Here is a 23,072-nt window from a genome sequence, read left to right on the forward strand (position 1 = left end):
CCCGGCCCGCGCCGCCCAGGGGCACAGGGTCTGCTCTCCCCGCCCCCAGGGACCGGTTCCGAACGGACACTCCTCGGCTCATCTTTGGAGCCCAGCAATTCCCGCACCCCAGGATCGCGACCCCAGGGCCCATCTGAGTCCTCTGCGCTGCCCGGGCTCAAAACCGGTACCTCTCCTCCCGTAGGCTTTATCTGAGGAATACTCAAGCAGCTCCTGGAGCACGTCGGCCTCCCCGTCTCGGACCCAGGACGCACGAGGAGCCCGTGCCTGCCCTACAATCAGACAAACACCACGTCTGCCTCTCACAAGGGCCCCGACTGCTTCTCCACAGACGGGCCACCGACCGCCCCGACTCTCGGAAAAGACCAAAACCCCAGCGCCCCACCGTGGGAACCGACGCCTCCTCCAGGGAAGGGGCCAGAAATGAGGGGCCGGAACCGGAGGGAACCACGAAGCACCAGCATCACCTCAGCTTCTGGGGAGGCGGTCTCTCAGCCCCGTCCCGGCACGGCCAGGTCACCACGGACACCTGGGTACTGACGGCTCTGACCACCCTCCTCAGGCTTCTAGAAACGACGTCTGCCTGGTCCCAACCTCTGCCCGAGCTCCTCTGCCTACAGCTGCCAGAACGGATTCCGTTCCCTCAGCACAAAGCGGACCTTGCTCTCCTGGCCTCCACTTTGTCGGTGACCCCATGAACTGTGGGCTCGTGTCCCGAGCGCGGTGCCCCTCGGCCGGTGCCCGCTGCCCTCTCCAGCCTCCTGCCCTGCTCCACAGCACGGCCCGGGCCAGTGGTCCCGCTGAGCTACCGCAACGCTCTCCCCGTCTCCCGGCCGTGAAGGCCCTTGCCCACGAAGCCCAGCCTTGTGATATTCGGGATGGGAAGCAAACAGACGAGGGGCCGCGGGGGCACCTGCGCCGGGCGGTGGGCCCTGTGGCCCGAGCACCGTCGCCACGTGCTCAACGTGCTGACACAGCAAGCCGGGGTCTGACGACCGCGGCCAGGCTGCTCCGTGGCCACCTCCGTGCGGACGTTTTCTCGACAGGCTGGCCGCCTTATTCGTCACGGCCTCGTGGTAGCGCTTCCCACGGTAATCAACGCCCAGCCAGATTCGCTTCTCAGGGGCTGGACAAATACACAGCGCTCCCCAGCAGCCCGCTCGCCCCCAAAAGCACGAACGTAACTGGATCCCCAGGCGGCACAGCAGATCTCACGGAGTCTGCCGCCTGCCGGGTCCCTTCCCGAGCAGGGGTGACCTTCTCTACCCTTCGCTTAGCGGACACGCTGTGTCAGGAGCACCCAGCTGAGGCTGGCCAGCTCTGAGGGAACAAGGAAACAAAAGCCAGAGGAGGTGCTGAGCCACGGGCGTTTAAGGCCTGGGGACAGCCGAAACACTGGGCACCCGGGCAGCAAGAGGCCACGTGATCTTCAGAAAAGGCCAAATGTAAACACAGGCCGACACTCCAAGTTCAAGAGTCACGGAGGAACTCTAGGCTAGATGGCCCAGGACTCATCCTGACGGGGAAGTTCAGGCAGGAAGAGCCCTGAATCGGGAAAAACACAGTATTCCCAGAACGTGGAGAAGCACACGCGTATACCTCTCTGCTTCTCCGGAGTAGTCACAGCCGAATGCTTGTCCGGATGGGGAGGCAGTGACCCCCAGGGCAGGCGGCTTGCCCACGGGGACAGAGCAGAGGTAAGAGGTCTTCATCCTGGCCCCTCCCCCTGCACCGCACCTGCCTCTGGAATACAGCAGGCCTGTGCCCAGCCCCCTTCCCCTGCGGTCCCCTTCCCGGATGTACAGCCGCGCGGCCCCGGGCCCAGCCCCCGGCTCCCCCTCCTCGGCGGGTGCACACCTGCTCGGTCCCCGGGCCGCCTGCCGTTCACGGCCGGTGAGGGCTGGCTCCCAGGGACGGCAGGGCCCCTCTGCGTCTCGCCCCTGCAGGCTTCGGGGAGCTCGTTCTCTTGTACTTCCTGCCGTGACTCCTGCTGCCTTCTTTTCTTTTTCTTCTTCCTTGGAGATGCTGCACTGGCCTCTGACTCGGTGACATCCAAGAGAGAACAGCTGCTGGGAAGTCAGTCAACAGTCAGCTCTGAGCAAACGGGGAGTGAGAGTGGGGGTTCACTCGCCCCGGAACTCCCAGATGGCAGATGCCTAACTGTGCGGAAGAGCCCCCCCTGAGAAACTGCCCCCCCCCACCCCCCGACGTGAGCAGGACAGAGCGTGCTAGCTGTCCGAGGCCACGGTCGGGGAGAAAAGCCCATAACTGCAACCGACCCGGGCAAGTCGTACAGGCCGGATGACGCGGCCGCGGCGCCTGCCGCCTGGGGGCACGCACCACGCCAGCCGGCTCTGGAACAATGCCGCCCGCTCACCGCCCCGGCGAGACACCTGAGGACGCGGCCACGTCCTAGAAGCCTGGTCGGCACGCTGTATTGGCAGATGACACCCACCTGGGTCGGACCGTGTCGCTGGCGGGGTGGGGGGCCGCCTGGCTCCCTGCGCTCACCTGTGCCACGGTGGGTCCTGCGGGAGGCCGTCTTCGGCGCCGAGGCCCTCGGCTCCCTCCCGCCTCCTCTTCCTGCCGCTCACGTGGCACCCCGCTTGCTGGCCGTTCTCTGGCTGCCGTCCGCCCTCCTCCTCCAGGCGGTCCGCGGGCACCTCCGCCCGGCCCTCCTTCCTGCGCTCGAGGCCCCGGTGCTGCCTCTGCACCTGCCCCTCCTGCAGGGGGGAGGCGTCCACGGCCTCCGCGCGTTTCCCCTTCTTCTTTCTCCTCTTCCCGGGAGGGGCTGCGGCCGAGGCGCACGTCTCTGAGCCCCGCCCCTGCGTCTCTCCCCTCCGGTTCCTCTTCCTCTTCTTACAGAGGCTCCGGGGGGGCTTGCTGGCCTCCGGCAGCTGGTGTGGAGGGGCCCAGAAGCCCCCGTTGACCTGAGGCAGGGGAGCAGAGGCGGAGGAGCAGCTCTGTGGGTCTGACGTCCCGAGGGGTTGGGGGCTACTGGACAGTGACGAGCAGGGGCCGACGGGGAGCTTCGGACGGCTGGATGGTCTGGGAGCAGGTGAGAGCGCCCTGTGAGGACACGCTGCTCTGATGCACAGCCGGGCCCTTCCCACCCACCCTCGGCCCCCTTCCCTTTCAGGTGGTTTTCCCCGCTGTCAACCTTAGCCGTACGTTGGTCATACATAGCGAGTGAGAAAAGAGACTCACGAGAAGACGCAGATACACCGAAAGTCAAAGTTAATAAAAATCGTAACATCTCTCTTTGTCCCTATCACCAGACGGTTTGAAGTATTTTTGCAAATTCTTGATATTAATTAAAAAAAAATTTTTTTTAACGTCTACTTATTATTGGGAGAGAGAGAGAGACAGCGTGTGAGCGGGGGAGGGCCAGAGAGGAGGGAGACACAGAATCCAAAGCAGGCTCCAGGCCCCGAGCGGTCAGCACAGAGCCCGACGCGGGGCTCAACCCCACGAACCGTTGAGATCGTGACCTGAGCCAAAGCTGGCCGCTTAACCGACTGAGCCCCCCAGGCGCCCCTCCTGTTGCTAATTTTCAACACGAGTGTGCTGGGAGAAGCAGCTTCGCTGAGCTCCCCACGAGCCTCGCGATGTTCATGCCCGGGACGCCAGCCTCGCAAGGAGGGCCGGTGCAGGCCTAGGGGTCGTGTACCGGGACTCTCCAATTTGGGGGGCTCTGGGAAATCAGGGGAACAGACTCTACAGCGGACCCTGCAGCTAGACGGGGACGGGGCAGGAACGGGGGCTCCCTCACGCCGGACTCTCTGGTCCACCTCCTGCCGGCGGCAGGGTCCCAAGACAGCTAACCTCTGTGGGCCTCACTGTTCTCACTCGGGACTGAGTGATGACAAAGCCTGCCGGGAAGGGTCACAGCAGCAAACAGGACGCTGTTCCCTAAACTGGAACAGACTGACACCTGGACAAAGGGAACTACCACGCCATTTACCGCGCTCCCCGGCAAACGTCATGAAAAAGCTGCGTGTCAGAGAAAGAGTAAGAAACACACAGCAAATACCTTAAGAGTCTAAAGGACCTACCCGCTGCAAAAACACTGGGCTGGGTCCAGCCCGAGCACGAGGGCGGGCGAGGCTGGCTGGCGGGAACACGTGGCTGACCACACCATCCCCGGGGCGGCCGGGGGGTGGGGAGGACACATCAGCGCCCACGGCAAACACCAAACTACCAGCACCATGTCCCGGCCTCACCCAGCTGCCTCCTTCCCTCCCTCCCCAGGCGCCAAAGGCCCCACCGGTCACCGGGCGACCGGGCACATCGGCAACTCCGCTTCCTACCACTCGACACCCTGAGGGACACCCGCACCCCATGTGTAACAGGCTGGGAGATGCGTCGGCGCGGAGCCTGAACAGACCCCCCCAGAGAGCCACACCTCCCGCTCTGGACGCCCGCCCGGAGCTCCGGAGGCCAGCGAGCCCAGACGGCCCGGGGAGCCCGCTCGGGGGGCACCGGGGGGACGCACAAAACGACACCGGCGGCAAAAAGACACCCCTCGGTGGGCTCACAGAAATGAGTCCACGCAGGGTCCTTCTGGGACTCCCGCCTTCCTCTTCTCCTGTGCGGTCCCGTCATGAGGCTGGGGAGGGACCACAGGCACGTCACCGTCACCACAGGGACACGGCAGACAGACGGAAAACGAAGACCAGTAAAAAAAAAAAAAAATCAGTGTGGCAGAGAACAGGCCGCCTCTGACCGGCCAGGGCTCCTTTGCCAGATGGAAACCGGGAAAACAGGGAGAAGTCGGTGCGGGATACGCCCTGTACCTGTCCAGCTGCACAACACCGTCCATCCCGCAAGGCTGGAGACCTGGTGAGTCTTCACCAGCCAAGCACACGCTAAGCACAGGGGAGGAGCAGCCGGTCTGCAGGGCCCGCGCCCACGGCTCACCTGATGGCACCGACAGGCCAGGCGGAGGCGGCGACCGGGTGAGTGGTTTTCCTGGGGTAGGTGAGGTCGGACAATGGTGAGAGGGGTGGACGGAGGTCATTGCCGGCTGCCCTCCGCAGGGTGCTGGCCTGCAGTTATTGACATAAATAAAAACTTGGTGGTCTAAAAGAGGTTGCCGTGAGTGAAGAGGGAAAACAAAAATGAAAATAAACATAAACGAAAAGTAAAAATGGAAGAGCCCAGAAAGAAGGATGAGGGGACAGAAGGGGACAAAACAGAGGGAGGTGGGGGTGGGGAATGGTAGAAGAAGAATCAGAAGTGTTTTTGGTTAGAAACAAAAAGGAGAAAAGGGAGGAAATTGAAGCAAAAGTCTCAGCACAACAGTCGCATCCTCGAGCTTCGTGCTACACGCAGAGGCGCAGCCCGCCCGCGTCCTGTCCGCCCACCGCGCCTGCCCCGTCCTCCCCGAGGCTTCCGCGGGAGATCCTGCCTACGGACGGATCCGGGGGACCGCCACCTCGCCCCGACCCCCGACAGCCACACGCAGTATTATCACACCAGCGTCCCCCGGGCCCCCGCCCGCGCCCGGGACGGCCCCGTGCACCCTGCGAGTGTCCACAACCACTCTGTTCCTCCGGTCGAGCGGGGGGCCAAAGGCCCCACCACAACCCCCACCCCCGAGACTAGCACCAAACCTGCTCTTTGAACTCTACAGACACACTTCCTGCGGTGAGACCCTCACACACCCACCTTCTTGGCAGAAAGGGCCAGTTTTTTGGCTGGTGGAGGAGACATGATGCTTGCGGGCTCAGTGGCGGTGGTGCTCAGGACGGGGGGCTTGGGCTTCGCCGCCTTGGAGTCCTCTCCGCCCGGCAGCGCTCTGGGGTTTGTTCCCTGAGAATCACCCGAGGGGGCGGCTCCGCTCTCGGGCGTTGGGGGGGCCTTGGCGGGGTCGCTGCTGGCGGAGTGCTCCGGGCTGGGACCACCGGAACCCCTCCTGTCGGGCTCGGGACGCTCGCTGCCCGCCGCGGGCCCGCTGGCAGTCACTCCGGCCGGGAGCCTGGGTGAGGTAGAGGGGGCAGCAGCCCTGCCGTCCCAGGAGCCGGGCCTGTGGCCCTCGCCCCTGCCGCCGCTCCCGGTGCTGGTACCGTGGAGCCCCTGAGAAGCTCTGCGTGACGGGGACACGAAGTGCAGGGGAGTCGGCTTCTTGACTTTCTTTCCGGGCTCATCCAGAATGGTCGGAGTGTTGGGGGGTGTTTTGGAGAGTCGGGGGGAAGGGGACCCCAAGGGTGGCTTTGGAGGAACATATCCATTCTGAGACTTCAGACCCAACACGGAGCCGTTTCTGGAAACAAGCACGCCGAGCTCCTCGGTGGCCTGTAGCTTCCTCAGCGTCGCGGGGTCCAGTCGCTGGAGGAGAGCAAGCAGGGGACACGGTCACACCCGGGAGGGCGCAAGGGACACAGTGACACCCGGGAGGGAGCGCGGGCCGGCGGCTCCCCCCGCGAGGTCAAGGCACCGTCAGAGGTAGGCAGGTAGGCAGGGTCCCTGCCAAGCAGTTCAAGACAGATTATCCGGGGGGACACACGGTAAGGACACTGTTGCTTCTCTGAACGGTGGTGGGATTTTGTGAGTCGTGCACACGTGGGGATCTTTATGGTCACCTTTACCGAAAGCAGGACGTTTTCATCAGGAGTCAAGAAATACAAAAAAGCGTAAAGTAAAAAAAAACACGTACCCGAGCCGCACCCCTCGGCTAAACGTCAGCACAGATGGACACGCTGGCATCCCCCCCGGCCGCCCTGCCACCCGAGGGCTTCTGGCCCGCACGGGGGGTGTCCGGGCCCACCTGCGCGCTTCCCGAAGCACCGTCACTCCTCTCAGTAAAGGTCTTCCCGTGTGCCCAGCAAGCACCTCGGTGAACAGTTTACCCAAGCTGCCCTGCCTCCCGCTGCCGCGGAAACGAACCGCGCCACGGGGTTCCGGGTACCCTTCCGGGTACCCCAACTCCTCCTCCAGACTCCTCGCAGCGGCGTCCGTGCCGTCCCTGGTTTAAATGCTCCGCGAGGCCGGTGTCTGCAGCCTGCCGGCCTCACCGCCCGCCGGGTTCAGGTCTAGGAGTCCGAGCTTACAACTGCTGGCCGAATGAACCACCAAAAGACCAGACCTTTTCCCTATTTACTGCTCGGTGCTCGTGTTTTCGGGACGGAATTCCGAGGCCGGGAGCACTTCTGTGAATTCTGAGGCACGCTGCCGACGCGTTTACCAAACTCTCACCAGCAAGAGCTACTGGGTCCTTCTCACATGGGGCACTGACATTTATGTAACCTACAGAATGTTATTTAAAATAAAATGGCTTTGGGGGCACCTGGGTGGCTCATTCGGTTGAGCATCTGACTCTTGATTTTGGATCAGGTCATGATCCCAGGGTTGTGGGGTCGAGCCCCGTGTCGCGCTCCACGCTGAGCGCGAAGCCTGCTTAAGATGCTCTCTCCCTCCCCCCCGCCCCTCGCCCCTAGTCGTGCTCTAAAATAAAAAATAAAATAAAGTGAAAAGGACTTTGTCAATTGCAGTATGTGTGGAATGTTATCTTCATGATGCTGAGGACCGCAACGACACCCCGCCCCTCCCTCCGGTGTTTCTGAGCACAGCTGAGGCTTACGACTCCTGGTCTGGGCCACAGGTCGTGGCCTTTCTTTGCTAGGTCAACCCAACGCTTCTAATTCTCACGTGTTGGCAGGGAAACACAGATCTGCAAAAATGACCAGACCCCCGCAGACCGCGAAGGGCCCCCACCTCCCGGCAGCCTGCGTTTGGATTTGATCTTCAGACCGAAGGGGAAGGTTCACAGAAGCGGTCGACAGAAAGGACCGATCTGTTTCTCAACGGCAGACGGTGTTGCGGGCGGTAAGGAAATCCCTCAGGGCTACTTTGGTCGGTACGACTGGTTTTCAGTAGAAAAATTCAAATATTACACAAAAATAACTTGAAAAGGAGGGTATTTCCTAATTGCTAACGTTTTTCCACCTTAGATCTCTCGCTCACTCTCTCCCTCCGCGTATCCGTACGTGCGCACACGGACACGTATGACGTTTCCTTTCCTAAGCACCTCAATACGTTTTAGACATGATGTCCCCTCGCTCCTAAAAAGGGCCGTGTATATTCCTCAGAACACGGATGTGTTCTTAACCTGATCACAGCAGGATTATCAAAAGCAGGAGATTAACATTGCTAGAAACCGCTCACATTTCCAACATTAAGTCGTGGAGACAAAGACGACGCCTTCCCGGACGCGTCGGGGCGAGGACACGCTTGGCGAGCCCGTCACCGCGCTTGTGCGCGGCAGCTGGTCTGAGGGGCACGCGGAGCTACGGCCTGACTCGCTCGCTGGCTCAGGGTTTCTCCTCGCTGTCCCTTCCGCCCCTCACCCAGTGTCAGCCCGTGACCAGTTTAAGAGAGAGCACGGAATAAAACAGGACAAACCGAGCTCTCCTGCCATCGGGCCGGGTTCTGAGCGTGAAGAGCGCTGGGGGCCCCAGGACCCCCTAGGGGCGCAGGCAGGAGGATCCGCTGCGTAAACTCACGTCCTCTTAAACAAGTACCTTTCCGGTCAGCGGGGAGCAAAGAGTCCCGTTGCCAACATTCTTCCTGAAGCGGTCGGCGACCACACCTGCCCGGCCGGGAGCGGAGGACGCCGTCCTGGGGAGGGAGCCGTCAGGACTCTTCTTAGAGCCCGGGATTCTGTCAGAGGAAGAACACGGTCTGGTTCTCTGAGCTCTCACCGCCCCCCCCCCCCCCCTTACACCACGGCGGCCGTCACACAGCCTCGGACGTCCGCTCGGCACAGGCAGGGAGCGCGTCAGGGTCAGAGCCCTTCCGAGACTGAACTCTCGCTTCACCAGAAAGCCAGAGGACCCCCCCACCCCACCCCGCCCCACTCAATCGCTGCGTTCAAATTCAGCGGGACGCGGACGAGGCAGCAAAAATGCCTACAGTCTCCAGGTCCTCCGACCTCTAGGTCGGGGACAACCGCCCCCAAGAGAAGGGGCCCCGCTGCGGCCTCCACCCTCTGCCAACGTGCTCCAGTGCCCACTGCGGCCGCCGTCCAGACACGACACATGGCATCTGGGGCAGCAACAGAAAGTAATAGGCAACTCCCCCACTCGTATTCAACGTGGAGCAGGCGGAGTCCTGCTCTGGCCCCCTCCAGAGGGAGCCGCTGTCACGACGGCCAGGCAGGCGGGTCTAACGGAGCAGTTCCTGGCGGATGCTCCCCCCTGCACGCGCACGCGGCAACGGGCACGGGGGAGCCCGCGGCCCGCAGCAGAGGGGACGGGCTCGCAGACGGCGGGGGGCAAAAGGACTCACTGCATGTAGAAGAGCACGTAGGCCTGCTGGTTCAGAACCACCTTGATGTTGCTGGAACGGACCGAGGAATCGTTCATCTGGTACCACTGTCCGTTGCTTGCCTGGAGCGGCACGGGGTGTGGGAGAAAAAGACACAAAACGGAACAATCAACACGTGTTCTGTAAGCCGTATCTTTGAAAGAAGGAAATAAAAAAATCTGCTGTTAGGGGCGCCTGGGGGGCTCAGTCGGTTGAGCGTCCGACTTCACCTCAGGTCGTGATCTCCCAGTTCGTGGGTTCGAGCCCAGTGTTGGGCTCTGGGCTGACAGCTCGGAGCCTGGAGCCTGCTTTGGATTCTGTGTCTCCCTCTCTCCTTGCTCCTCCCCCATTCACACTCTGTCTCTCCCTTTCAAAAATAAATAAACGGGTGGCTCAGTCGGTTGAGCGTCCGACTTCAGCTCAGGTCACGATCTCACGGTTCACAAATTCGAGCCCCGCGTCGGGCTCTGTGCTGACAGCTCGGAGCCTGGAGCCTGCTTCAAATTCTCTGTTTCCCTCGCTCTCTGCCCCTCCCCTGCTCACGCTCTGTCCTTCTCGCTCTCAAAAATAAATAAACATAAAAAACAATCTGCTGTTAACCGCCATGTATACCCGTGTGCTGTCAATGACCTCGTGTTAAAACGTCCAGCGTTGCTCTCGCCCCAAATCCCCGCTCCCTCCTGGTGCAAGGCCGTCTAGGGTCTGATCTGCACAGCGTCTCCCACCAACACCCGGCCGTCCTGAGCCGCCTCCAGGCTGCTGGAGGCAGCCTCCCCCCGGAGTCTCAGCCCAAGTCCAAGGACGCTACAGATCCTGGCGCGACGGGTTCTAAAGACATCTTTGCCCTCCGTTCGCTGAAGCACCGAAGGGACCGGAACGCAGCCACAAACGCGGCCACTTTCCACGAGCACACGTTCTGCAGAGGCCCCACGTGGACGTGCACCCACGGGCACGGCACACCTGCCCCCAGGAGGCAGAGCGCGCGCCTCCAGCGGCCGCCGACACACCTGGACACGGAGCACTGACCTTCACGTAGCAGTAGTAGTGGCCCGCGTGGCAGCTGTAGCCAGAGTGCACGAGGACCGCGTACAGCCCATACATGACGGGCTCGCCGCTGCTCTGGGACATGTACGGACGGAGGTTCAGGAATTCCGGGTAGCCTACATCCTGAAGGAAAAGCCCAGACAAGGCGACGGAAATTCATCAGCGAGAGAAGGTCAGTCCTCCCCCTCCACCCACAACTACGTAAAACGCACGATCGGCTGGTCTCTGACAACCGGGGGGCGACCAGGCCACGTGGCAACGCTGTGGCAAGAGCCCCTCAGCCAAGGGTGAAAATACGGGACGCAGGGAAGAGCGTCTTCCATCCGACCGACGTGAAACTGTTTTATCGTCCCGTCGGGTGACGCCTGGACTACCATGTCTCCCTGCGTGGGCCCCCAGCGTAAGGCGAGAGAAATAGCTCGTGCCCTCCACGCCACCATAAGGAGCACTGGGGGGCGTCGGGGAGGCGATGGCCCGGTCTGGGTCTTCAGAGAAAACGGTGCTCACTCCACGGAGCTCACTGTCACAGTAGGTCAAAACCAGAACCAAGTGCATCGGGACAGAGGTCTCATGCCAGAATTTATTTCAAATTGGACAGTTTTCCACTGGGAAGTATTTTCACAAATTATCTCTGAGGGCCACCTGCGTGGCTCAGCTGGTTAAGCATCTGACTCTTGACTCTGGCTCAGGTCATTCTTTTTTTTTTTTTTTAACATTTGCTCATTTTTGAAAGACAGAGCGCAAACGGGGGAGGGCTAGAGACAGAGGGAGACCCAGACTCCGAAGCAGGCCCCAGGCCCCGAGCTGTCAGCACAGAGCCTGATGCGGGGCTCAAACCCACGGACCGTGAGCTCATGACCTGAGCCGAGGTTGGACGCTTCACCGACTGAGCCACCCAGGCGCCCCCTCCCCCGCCTTTTTTTTTGAAACAAGGCTCAGGTCATTCTTACAGTTTGTGGGATCGAGCCCCGTGCTTGATGTTGGGCATGGAGCCTGCTTAAGCCTCTCTCTCTCTCTCTGTCTCTCTCAAAACCAAAATTACCTCTGAACGAGAGATTTACCTGCATCTCTGCCTATACACAACGGACGCTTTAAAAATCAAGTATGAGTGGGGTGCCTGGGTGGCGCAGTCAGTGAAGCGTCTGACTTCGGCCAGGTCACGATCTCGCGGTCCGTGAGTTCACGATCTCGCGAGATCTCGAGTGATCTCGCGTGAGTTCGAGCCCCCGTCGGCTCTGTGCCGTGGGCTCAGAGCCTGGAGCCTGCTTCCGATTCTGTGTCTCCCTCTCTCTCTGCCCCTCCCCCGTTCATGCTCTGTCTCTCTCTGTCCCAAAAATAAATAAACATTGAAAAAAAAAATTTTTTTTTAATAAAAAAAAAAAATAAAAATGAAGCATGAGTTACGTAGTGTGAACCACGGAGCAGAGTCTGACAAACGCGTACTGACCCATATTCCTGTCGAGACACAGACATCAAGCCGGAAGTCTCGTACCCGGGGAGATACTCCATCTCAAATACTCACTGTTGTGATTTCTGTCGCCATCTATCAGCTCTGACTGTTTCAGAGCTTTATACCATTAGAGACCTGGAATATGTACTTTTCTTTTTTAAAGAGAAATTAAAAAAAAAAAAAAAGTTTACTTATTTATTTTGGGGGGGGGGGGGGTGCAGAGACAGAGAAGGGACAGAATCCCAAGCAGGTTCTGAGCCATCAGCCACCAGTGCAGAGCCTGACAAGGGGCTCGGACCATGAGACCGTGACCTGAGCCGAAAATGACAAACTCGGAATCTCAACAAACTCAACACACACTAAACTCACGGGCCCCCATCCAATCCTGCCAGATATGGGCCCCCAGATCAAACAGTTTTCTGATGGAAAACTAGTTCCAGGACATACTAAGGTGAAATATGAGCTCCTCAGGGCAAAACCACAATGACCTCATTTACCGCTAAGTCCCGCCGACTTCCCAGAGCACTGATGGCACGGTACGACGTAAGCACGTTAAGTATGAGCAAAATGAATGAATGAATGACCGGATCCCCCAACAATTAACTTCAGAAAACCCTTCATAACCTAAGTCTCCTCTTGGAAATTCAAAATGCAACACAGCTTATTAATAAAGGCTCTGAGAAGGCCTGTTAATTCCAAAGAATTGCTGAACTGCAGCTTGGCAGTTCCCAAACTCAGCTGGGCAGATGCTTTCAAAGTACAATACAGTTGTACGTACAAAATACGGTCTTTGGTAAACACGCAGCACAGACATTGTGCAGAACACAAGTTTGGGAAACGGTGCTCTAAGTCAGCCCCCATCACCGCATCACTGCCAGCAAGGAAACTGAGGCTCAGATAAGTGCCCTCCCCAAACCACATCGTCAGCTCTAACCGCTTTTATGACATGACATCTTCTGCTAAAAACGCCATCGTGCAGGGGCACCGGCCTGGCTCAGCTTGGAGAGCACTTGACTCTCGATCTCGGGGTTGTGGGTTCAAGCCCCATGTGGAGCACAGAGATTACTTTAAAAAGTTAATGAAATAAAATAGAGGCTCCCGGGAGGCTCAGTCAGTTAAGCGTCCAGCTCTTGATTTTGGCTCAGGTCATGATTTCAGTTCGTGGGTTTGGGCCCCACCGACAGTGCAGAGCCTGCTTGGGGTTCCCCCTTTTTCCCCCTCTCTCTGGCACTCCCCCACTTGTGAGTGCACATGCTTTCTCACAAAATAAACAAACTTAAAAATAAGTAAAGTAAAATTAAATTAAGTTAAAAAATAAAAGGCTTATGGGGCGCCTGGGTGGCTCGGTCGGTTAAGCATCTGACTCTTGATTTCGGCTCCGATCACAATCTCACGGTTCATGGGTTCGAGCCCCATATCGGGCTCTTCACAGGTGGTGCAAAGCCTGCTTGGGATTCTCTCTCTCTCTGCCCCTCCCCTGCGCTTTCTCTTTCTCAAAAATAAACTATAAAAAAATTTTTTTTAAATAAATGACTCACTTTGATATAATAAAATAAAAAGATAAAAAAATAACAATCACTCGAAGATTCTACAAAAATGCAGGCTCTTAAGCCCTGTCTTCCTGAGACTATAAGTCACTGGCTCAGGGGCAGAGCCTGGAACCTGCATTCTTTTTTTTTTTTTAAACGTTTATTTATTATTGAGAGACAGAGACACACAGAGCGTGAGCAGGGGAGGGGCAGAGAGAAAGGGAGACACAGAATCCGAAGCAGGCTCTAGACTCTGACCTGTCCGCACAGAACCTGAGGTGGGGCTTGAACCCAGGAACCGCGAGATCACGACCTGAGCCGAAGTCAGTCACCCAACCGACTGAGCCCCCCAGGCGCCCCATGGAACCTGTATTCTTTAACTTTTTTTTTTTTTTTTAATCTTTATATATATATATATATATATATATATATATATATATATTTTTTTTTTTTTTTTAACGTTTATTTATTTTTGGGACAGAGAGAGACAGAGCATGAATGGGGGAGGGGCAGAGAGAGAGGGAGACACAGAATCCGAAACAGGCTCCAGGCTCTGAGCCATCAGCCCAGAGCCCGACGCGGGGCTCAAACTCACGGACCGCGAGATCGTGACCTGGCTGAAGTCGGACGCTCAACCGACTGCGCCACCCAGGCGCCCCAATCTTTATATATTTTTGAGGCAGAGAGACAGTGCGAGCAGGGAAGGGGCAGAGAGAGAGAGAGGAGACACAGACTCCGAAGCAGGCTCCAGGCTCCGAGCCATCAGCCCAGAGCCCAACGCGGGGCTCGAACTCACGAACCGAGCGATCATGACCCGAGCCGAAGTCGGACGCCTAACCGACTGAGCCCCCCAGGCGCCCCATGGAACCTGTCTTCTTTAAAGGCGGCCGACCGAGCAGACTGGACACTGTAGTGAACACTCACCTTCGTGATCTTTCCCCCACTGAAGTTGGCAAAGCGTTTGAGGGAGAGGGTTAAGACGTTGGACGTTCTGTGGATGGTGAAGCGCTTGCTGGCCGGAACCTTCTTCTTGCATCTGTGAGGGGCGGCAGGTGGAAAAGGTGATCAGTTCGTGCTCTGCGTCCCTAGATCCGAATCCCTGTGACTTAAATGAAGGAACGCTACCACAGGGACCTGGGGCCGCCGAAGAGCTGGAGACTATAAAGTCTTGAGGAAGCACCTGCCCACACAGGGAAGCAACCCCCCACACACAGGAAGGAGCGAGCTGGAGCGGGTGTGGCCCAGTAATGCAGCGCGGGCGGGAAATCACTGAGCGTGAAGCCGGAAGACCAGGGGATGAGGGGCGAGAAGACAAGGAAAGCAAACAGCTTTCAGGGCACAAGGAGGCCGATTCGGAGAGGGAAAGGAAGGGCAGGAATAATGACTCTGAAAAGCATCAAGAAAAATATTCTTGGCGGGGGGGGGGATGCCTGGGTGCCTCAGTCGGTTAAGCATCCAACTAGGTCACGATCCCGTGGTTTGTGAGTTCGAGCCCCACGTTGGGCTCTGCAATGACAGTGTGGAGCCTGCTTGGGATATATTCCCTCTCTCTTTCTCTCTCAAAGTACATAAAAAAAGAAAAAGAATCTTCAGCGACTATAGCTTCTGAAGGAGCTAATACAAAGCACAACGCCCACGCAGTAAAATCCACGTGACCCTTAGCAGAACGGGGTCACAGTTACGTCTGCCGTGGCTGATGGAGGCCACAGAAGGCAGCTCGTCCAAGAGGCGGGACGGCAGAGGGCCACGTGGGGTCGCCTTGCCGCTCTGTGTCGCCAAGGGACCTGCTTCCCGGGTGAGGAGCGCTCAGAACAGGGGCTGGCGCATCTTAAGTGCGACGCAAACCAACACCAGCTACAAAACCGTGGCCACTCCATCTGCATCGCGAAGAGGTTTCAGTCTTAAGATCTATATATCCTCCTCAAGAAATGTGAGTGGCGGTCACCTCTGGGGAGGGGCGGGGATGGCCGCAGGGCCGGGTCAGGCGGCCGGAGGTCCTCCCCGATGGCTTGCTCTCTGCCGTGAGCAAAATGGAACTTACTTTGCACACATATAGGCGTTCTCTCCACTCAGGACATCTGGCTTCACAAAAAGCTCCAGAGCGCGCACAATATTAGCGGCTTGCTGAGAAGGACAAAAACGGGGAAATGAATCAGCAGCAGAAGAAAAAGGCTGACTCGAGAAATGCCAAATGTAAGGTCTTTTTCAGGCTGAGGCAGCGAATCGCAATTTACTTGCATCCAAACTGGCCTGCCGGCTGCCACCTTCTGACACCCAGGATGTGCTGCAGAGGAGTGGGCCGGGGGTGGGAGGGGAGGTGGGGGTGGGAGGGGAGGTCAGGGCGGGGGGGGGGGGGGGGGGGGTGTGGAGGCAGACTGTGACCCCGGCCACACAGGTCAGGGCAGCTACCGCACGACTCCCAGGCGCGCTGGCCCCGCACCCTGGGCGCAGGTGACCCGGCCCCGGCTGCGGCACCAGAACGCCGGAGCGAGACGAGGCTGCTCTCCCGAAGGCCCGCCTGCCAGCGGCTCCCTGCCCAAGTCCTGCACGTACCGTGGCTCACCCCTCATGCCTCGGGGACACAAAGCCACGTTTTATCTTGTTTTAAACGAAAGCAACGCACACAGGGAAAAGGCCAGCAGCCATCGTGCAAAAACGGCGGCCCCTACTTCAAGGCGGTGACGCTCCCGGCATCTCTTTCCCTACCTGCCTGGGTAGTTCGCCATCCCTGCTTCCCGGCCCTCCCCCGCCTCCCCGGCCTCCGGCAAACGTGACCCAGCACAGCCGGCCGTGGTCCTTACCCGGATCTCCAGCGCTACGTCCAAGTAGGGGTCGTACGTGTCTGAGACGCTTTTGCACACCGAGCATTTCACTGCAACGGAACAAGCGGCAGTGGGCGGGGGCGGGCGCCCCCAGCGCGCCACCCCCACGTCTCCAACACCCAGCGCTGGGAGAAGCCCTCGGCCGGCCGCCGGCCCCTCGAGAACCCGCCCGCGTGCGCCGCCAGCCTCGGCGGGCCCCAGGCCCCAGCGGCAGGGCGGAGGCCGCATGTGAGGAGCTCAGGGGCTCAGAAAGAATAACACCACCCTCGTCTACACGTGCCGGAGGCTCTGCTCCAGACCTCCTCCGGGAACAGTGGGCCCGTCGGCCAAGGGTGCATCTCAGAGGAGACCGGGGCCTCCGAGGCTCGCCCAGGTCCGCCCGCCAGGAAAGGGCCCCACCTGGGCGCGGACTCTCAGCCTTCCCTGATTGACATCCTCCTCCCTGAAAAGGGCGTAGGGAAAGCGTCTTCACCTACCACGCGATCTGAGATAGCCTCCAAAAATCTGATGGACCAGGGTGGTTGCCTGCGTCTGACGATCCAACCTGGAAAGGAGGCCACAGCCTTCAAGGGAATGACAGTTAGCAGCCCCCGCCTGAGTCACCCCGACCCAGCGCGCCGGGGGGAAACCCCACCACACGGCCCGTGACCCCACCACGCGGGCACGCTCACCCTGCCCCTCAGCGGGTCCCCGGCCGCTCCCCACGGCAGCTGCCTCAAGAACCCCCTCCCGACCCCCCACCCTTGACGGGAAATAAGAGGCCGGGGAAACGCGCCTGTGTGCCCACCCAGTCTACGACAGAAGTGCCCCATCCCTCTGGAACCCACCCCCCCCCCCCCCCCCGTCCGACGCCTGGCTGTCCTATGTCCGAGCCTCTTACCTGCTAAGAAGGGGAGTGAGCAGGGACACCCTCCCCCGCGCCCTCTCATGGGTCACGGTCAAATCCCCGGCCCCATTAACCAACCAGGATCCAAGACAACCCTCAGCCTCCCACCGAGCTGCCAAGTGGAGCCACGGGAGCCCTCTCCCCTCCCCTGCACCCCCAGCCCTGTGGATGCCTCCCCCCGCCACCTCTACACACGCCCCACGGCGCCCTGCCCTGGCCCCTTCTCTGCCTCAGCGTGCGGGCGGCCCCGACCCGGGGAGCTTGCTGAGGCGCGCAAGTCTACACCACGGGGACCGACACAAGGGCACGTTTTCACCTTGTAGAGTTAGGAAATGAAAACCAAACACCGCCATGTATCACCACCACCATTCGCCGAAAGGAGGGATGTTTTAACTCCCCCCACCGTGGAGGACATAATCCCAGCACACGCCGGAAGCGTGTGGGAAGCCACATGTGACGGCAGCTGTGGAGACCCAGGTGGCCCCAAGCCAGTCAGGAGCCTGTCCCAACAGGGGCAAACCACCGCACGGAACCCGCCATCCGTCCGGCCCGAGGCAGAGCCAGCTCAAGCTTCACACTAGCCCCAGGCAGGAGAAAACCCAATCCCAGAGAGCCAACTCCACGTCTGAAGGGTGGTCTGGAGAAGCCTGAGTCCTAGAGGCAGCTGGGAATCGCCCAGAGTCCCTGCAGGAAGGGGAGCCCACGGGAGAGCGAGGCTCGGGGCGCCTGCCACCAGAGTGGCTGCAGAGGTGACGGTGGGGAAGGGCGAGCGGAGCACAGGAGAGGACACAGGGTCCTGAGACACACACACGCCACAGGCCGTCCAGCCTGTGGCGCCCAGGACAGAAGGTGCGCTCACGGCACCCTGGATTGAGAACCACAGGAGCCACCAGGCGTAGGAGCTGCGCCCAAGCGGCCCCAGTCCTGCGCGGCACCGTCGGGACAGGGCAGTGAACGAGAGCCACCTCGTCCGGTGGAGACGGGCCCCCAGAAAGCACACACAAGGCAGAAGACAAAATCCCAAGCGGAAGTAAAGATCTGCACACAAGCATTTGGGGAGAGGAAAACCATCGTAAGAAGTTTCAGAACCAAGAACAGAAAAGAGCAAACGGAGAAAGTTAACCGATACGGGGGGAAAAAAACAGGAGATCGGGTCGGAAACGAAGCGGGAATCACGCGGGGCCTGAAGGAGACGAGATTCAAGTGAACTCGGGGGAGGGGCGCGACAAGGCAGGAACGTGTCCGGAGGAGCGGTCGAGGTGAAGAAAGGGCCGCCAGACAGAGGGGGTCCTGCGGGGGAGACCCCGGCCAAGGGAGACGTGACAGGGAGGCCTTTAACACGCACCTGCCCTGAGATGGGTGTGGGGCACCGCCCCGGACCGGGCGGAGATGCCCCGGCGCCCCCACCGGGAGACCCCGCGTCTGGGGGCACGGCGCCCGCCTAAGTGATTGCTGCACGTTTTCAAGCCCAGACACTCAGAACTGAGCCGATTCAAAAGTGTGGTTCGGACGCCACGGGCCCGCTGCGTAAGGCGTAAGAAGAAGTCTCCAGAGTCTACCGGTAAGAAGACGTTTCCAGAGTTGAGGTCTGCCCACCACGAACGTCACCTCTGGGCACTGCTCGGGTGTCTAGGAAAGCTGACCGACCACGGTCAGCTCTACAAACGTTCCTGTGAAGCCGTCACACTTGAAAGACCGTGCACCCTTTAAGGGAAGGTCCTTGCAAGGACGAGAGAGAGAGGGACTCGCCTCAGGCAGCCCTGGGCCTATTTAACAGGGGTAAGACGGAGGCAAAGGAAGGGACGAACGTGGGGGGAGAACACATGAAACCTGAAGTCCCGACAACGTAAGAGATAACTCAACCAAGAGTCAGGCGTGAGAGGAGAGGCAAGGACAGAGGGACGGAGCACAAGAAGCAGTGACAAACCAAAGGGTCCAGAAAAGAGGAGAAGGCCACCTCCAAGGGTGCACGCAGAGTCGTCACTGGGAACAGACACGGGTTGTCCTGAGCACCAGCCGAAAGTTCACAAGTTACCGAGCGAAGGAAAACCGGAGAGATGGAAACACAGCAGATGTGCTGGGGTAATCGTGGAGCAGTATCACAGCCGGACTAAGTCACAGTACCCGAGAAGGGGGCTGAACTTGCCCGTGGCAGAAACGGACTTCCAACAAAGGTACGGTGGTTGTATCTGACCACAGCCACGCTTCCAAAGCAAAAGCTCCAGGAGATACAAGGAGGCTGGCGCCCGCCCAGAATCAGCACCGAGGAGGGAGAAGCGAGTGCAGACAGGGGACAGCCGGCAGGACTGACGGCACAGGCCTCGAGACGGACGCGCAACGGGCGACCCCAACTACAGACTACACTGTGTCAGGTGCACGGGGACACTCACGAACCCCCACCGTCATGCATCGGGTCAGAACCGGTGCCAGGAAGTTCCATGAAGTAGAAACGTTATGCATACTCTCCATTCACAAGTTCAACTGAAAATCTTCAATAAAATCAAAAAGAAAAAAAGTCACTTCCACCTGCAGATCAAACGAATTCAGCTTACGCCACTCTTGTCTCACTTCGTGAAGACCAGCGACGCCTTTCTCACGGACGGGGGCGTGGAAAGCACCCAACTCCCCGCTGTGCAGGTGCCTGGCCACACGTACCTCACCTGACGTCGGACCCGCTCATCTTCCGCTTCTGTGCCCCAACCTGGAAGGCTCACCGCCACCTACCTGGCTCTCCAGATCACAAACCTGGACGACTCCCGCCCACGGGCCCCAACCCCAACCTTACCCATCCCTCCCGCATTCTCCCACCCCTGGAGGGCCTGGGTAACTGGGCGTGTGTGTGTGTGTGTGTGTGTGTGTGTGTGTGTTTTGGGGGGGGGGGGGGTCAGCTGCTGTCCTAAAACCCCTCAGGTGATTCCGTGCTGAGACCAGGCCTGGCAACCACTGCTGGGGACGTGCTGTACCCACGTGCATGGCAGTGAGGCCACATTGCTTGCCTCCCCTTTGCCCCCGTCGGAGCCTTGGGGTGACCCATCCTAGGAGGCCTCCTGCAGGGTAAGAGCACAGTGGAATTTTCCTGGGAAGACTCCCGAGGCGTCCCTGCACTACAGCATGTACTACGTGACCTCGTAGACACCGGCCATCCCCGATGGCAACTGTGTCACAAAAGGCAAGACGCAGCATAAAGTCGGCGACCCGTCGCATGCTCTCAAATTTAGAATGAAGGAACAGTAACCGTGCAGAAAGTAAGCTCAAAAATCCTAAACCTCCTACCCTCGAACGTTCAAGTTCTTTCATAAAGATGTAATTCCTACCCCGCCATCCTCCGTATCAAAATAGTAAGGTGATTTCTAAAGACGGGAAGAGTCCGGGATGACAGCGGACGACCCTCACACAGACCTGCCAGAGCATCCTCCCTGCGGCGAGCTGCGGGCACAGAGCTCTGCCCCCACCGCCCCCTTCGGAGGTGCCCCGGGGGGGCCCTGCAGTCCCTCATGTGAGCATCAGCAGGTCAAGGACCCGGAAGGCAGGGTCTAAGGTCAAGGACCCGGAAGGCAGGGTCTACAGCGGTAAGCCTGGGGACAGGGGCACGTCTCCCGTCTCCGCGGGAACAGGGGTGAAGCCTCTGAGGAGAGGCGGGTGAAGGGAAGCACCCACTTGGCACAGCCATTCAAACAGGCCTTCTGCATGGCGTCGATGGTGTACCGCAGAAATTCGTGTGCATCCTCCTGGTTCCCAAAGCGGAAATGCCGGGCAATCTCTGCAGACAGACAGAAGCATCAGACGGGCAGGGGAGAGCTCACACCTTCTGCCCCGGCTCCCCGCTGTCCCAAGGGTAAACGGGAAGCACCTGCAAAGCGGCCAGTGAGGAAATCGAGGGCTCTGCGTAAAGTGCGTGTCCCGTCCTCATGGCAGAGGTTTCCCCACCGAGACCTAAGAGCTTAAACGCTCCATGCTTAACAGAAGAGCCAGAGGCCACGAGACACCAGTCACCAAGGATGTGGAATCCACTGGTCAACTACTTTTCCAGGAGCCCACGCACAGCACAGACGATCACAACGGCACCACACACGACTTTCAGAACCAGGGAAGTCAGTCTGTGTTAAGTGGCTCCTGTGATGTTCACAAGAGCCCCTCCCCCCGCCCGGCCCGAACCTCCACATGCTTCAGGGTGGAGGGCAGCGCACACCCCCACGCGAAGCCCTCCCCGCTGACCCCAGCGCCACCACCTGCGCCCGAGTGCTCTTCTGGGAAGTCTTAGACTGTCGCCTCGTTCCTGATTCCTCCACACACCCCCTCCTCCGACCTCCCCAGCGCCCACCGCAGACGAACTCTTACTTTTCAGGTCTCGGATGAAGGAGACGGGCTTGATGGCGTTGCCGCTGTTGGCGAAGGCCTGCACAATGTGGTTCTGCATGACGCACAGCATGCAGAAGCTGCCTTGGTGACCTGCGGGGCGAGGCGGTCACCGTGAGGGGGGAGCTCCCGAGACGTCTCGCCACACGGCCCAGGGAACGGCTGGGCCACAGGGGTCCCAGATGCCCTGAAGCCAGCCCACTGTCCACGAAGGAAGCATTTCCTCTGCTGGAGAGCGTGGGGGGCCGTGACCCATCCAAAGTTGTACTCCCAGCACGTACCCCACCACCCTGAGCTGGCGCTGTTGACCTGTGTGAGGCCCTTGCCATATCTCCTGGGTGCTACTTACTAGAAGCGGGAAGTCTGACTTTCAAAATGAAGTTTAGAACACGTTTTTCCTAACTTCTAAGCTGGATCACGTGGTCCATAAACGTGAACGCTTTAGGCTCCCCCGACAACTCTTAGTTTGCTCCTCAGATGTGGGAACCTCTGCTCTCTTGGTTCTGGAAACTGCCCGCTGCCGTCTCAAGGCTTGGCGAGCTTCTTCCGTATAGACACGGGAGGTTAAGTACAGCCAGGTCGGGGAGCCGTCTGCTCTTACACCGTCCGCGACGATGTGGCTCCGTCTCTGGGGAGCACAGGCAGCACACCATGCAGCCACAGACTGTACCTCAACGGGCGGGATGTGCGCCTCGGAACTCGACCTACAGAGCAGGCAGCGGGCCAGACTGAGACCACAGGCCACGCTCCGCCAGCCCCTGCTGTGTGTGCAACTATTTGCTGCTGCTCGGCCAGCAGGCCGGACAGTGGTACGTCTTAACCTTTATTTCAAATGACGACGTCTTTTAAATGCAGAGAAGTACAAAGCCTATACCATTGAGCGCCAACCCGTTTTAGGGGCTCCAGAAGGAAAACACTGCCGTGACAGCAACGTCTCCTGCCCTGCACTGCCCACACGCCCTCATCGGAGGTCACCGCGATCCCGAACTAGGTCACAACTGCTCCCGCTTACGTAGTTATTGCGCTAAGGCACGAGCGTGTGTACCCACAAACAATAAGCGTGTTTATGCTTAGCCTACATAAACTACGCCATGCAGTGTGAACGGCTCCGCAGTTCTGACGTGGTTGTGGTTCCTTCACGTAGGCTGGAGTATCTGACCACAGGAACAGACCACGGTTCACTTACATGCTTCCTGCTGACTCTGTGTCTCTGCTCCCACAAACAGTCCCGCACCTGCTTCCTTGTGTGCAACCTTCTCTAACGCATACGCCCACGACGGACTTCTGGGTCCCGGGGCAGGCGCGTCTTCAATTCTGCAGGATACCTGCTGTTCCACATACCCTATGTTACTTCTGAAACAGGCCCAGCTTGTACCACAAACCAATCAATCAAACACTCCTCCTTACCCAGTTACTTAGGCCCGTCTCAGAATCGATACTGAAACGGCATGCGGCCTGCTCACCACACGCACATAAGAACTCTAGTATTGAAAAACAGAAAAGAACTTGCATTAGCGAAGACGTGCAGAAACTGGAAACCCTGTGCACTGTTGCTGAGGACGTGGAACGGCGCAGGGGCTGTGAAAACAAACAGTATGGCGCCTCCTGGAGGAATCAAAAACGGAATTCCCGTGGGAATCAGCCATTCCACTGCAGGGTGCACACCCAAGAGGACGGGG

The 23,072-nt window shown here is 59.2% G+C and overlaps 1 protein-coding gene across 5 annotated transcripts in view; it reads right to left on the reverse strand.

Annotated features, from left to right (window-relative positions):
- Positions 1-23,072, reverse strand: part of USP36 (ubiquitin specific peptidase 36) — a 37,249-nt gene that overhangs the window by 3,336 nt on the left and 10,841 nt on the right. The window contains exons 5-18 of one of the 5 annotated variants that reach the window (XM_047833664.1): positions 21,376-21,486; positions 20,695-20,797; positions 16,628-16,695; positions 16,131-16,201; positions 15,371-15,453; positions 14,254-14,365; positions 10,333-10,473; positions 9,289-9,389; positions 8,523-8,661; positions 5,671-6,330; positions 4,921-5,048; positions 2,512-3,048; positions 1,858-2,069; positions 171-272 (exon numbers count right to left, since the gene is read on the reverse strand). In XM_047833664.1, coding sequence (XP_047689620.1) covers positions 171-272; positions 1,858-2,069; positions 2,512-3,048; positions 4,921-5,048; positions 5,671-6,330; positions 8,523-8,661; positions 9,289-9,389; positions 10,333-10,473; positions 14,254-14,365; positions 15,371-15,453; positions 16,131-16,201; positions 16,628-16,695; positions 20,695-20,797; positions 21,376-21,486 — 2,568 coding nt within the window. Of the gene's footprint in view, positions 1-170; positions 273-1,857; positions 2,070-2,455; positions 3,070-4,920; positions 5,049-5,670; positions 6,331-8,522; positions 8,662-9,288; positions 9,390-10,332; positions 10,474-14,253; positions 14,366-15,370; positions 15,454-16,130; positions 16,202-16,627; positions 16,696-20,694; positions 20,798-21,375; positions 21,487-23,072 lie in introns of those variants that run through there. The other 4 variants (XM_047833663.1, XM_047833662.1, XM_047833665.1 and 1 more) reach the window with 4 other exon arrangements.

The sequence above is a fragment of the Prionailurus viverrinus genome, chromosome E1 (assembly GCF_022837055.1).
Source record: "Prionailurus viverrinus isolate Anna chromosome E1, UM_Priviv_1.0, whole genome shotgun sequence".
Classification (NCBI taxonomy): Eukaryota; Metazoa; Chordata; class Mammalia; order Carnivora; family Felidae; genus Prionailurus; species Prionailurus viverrinus.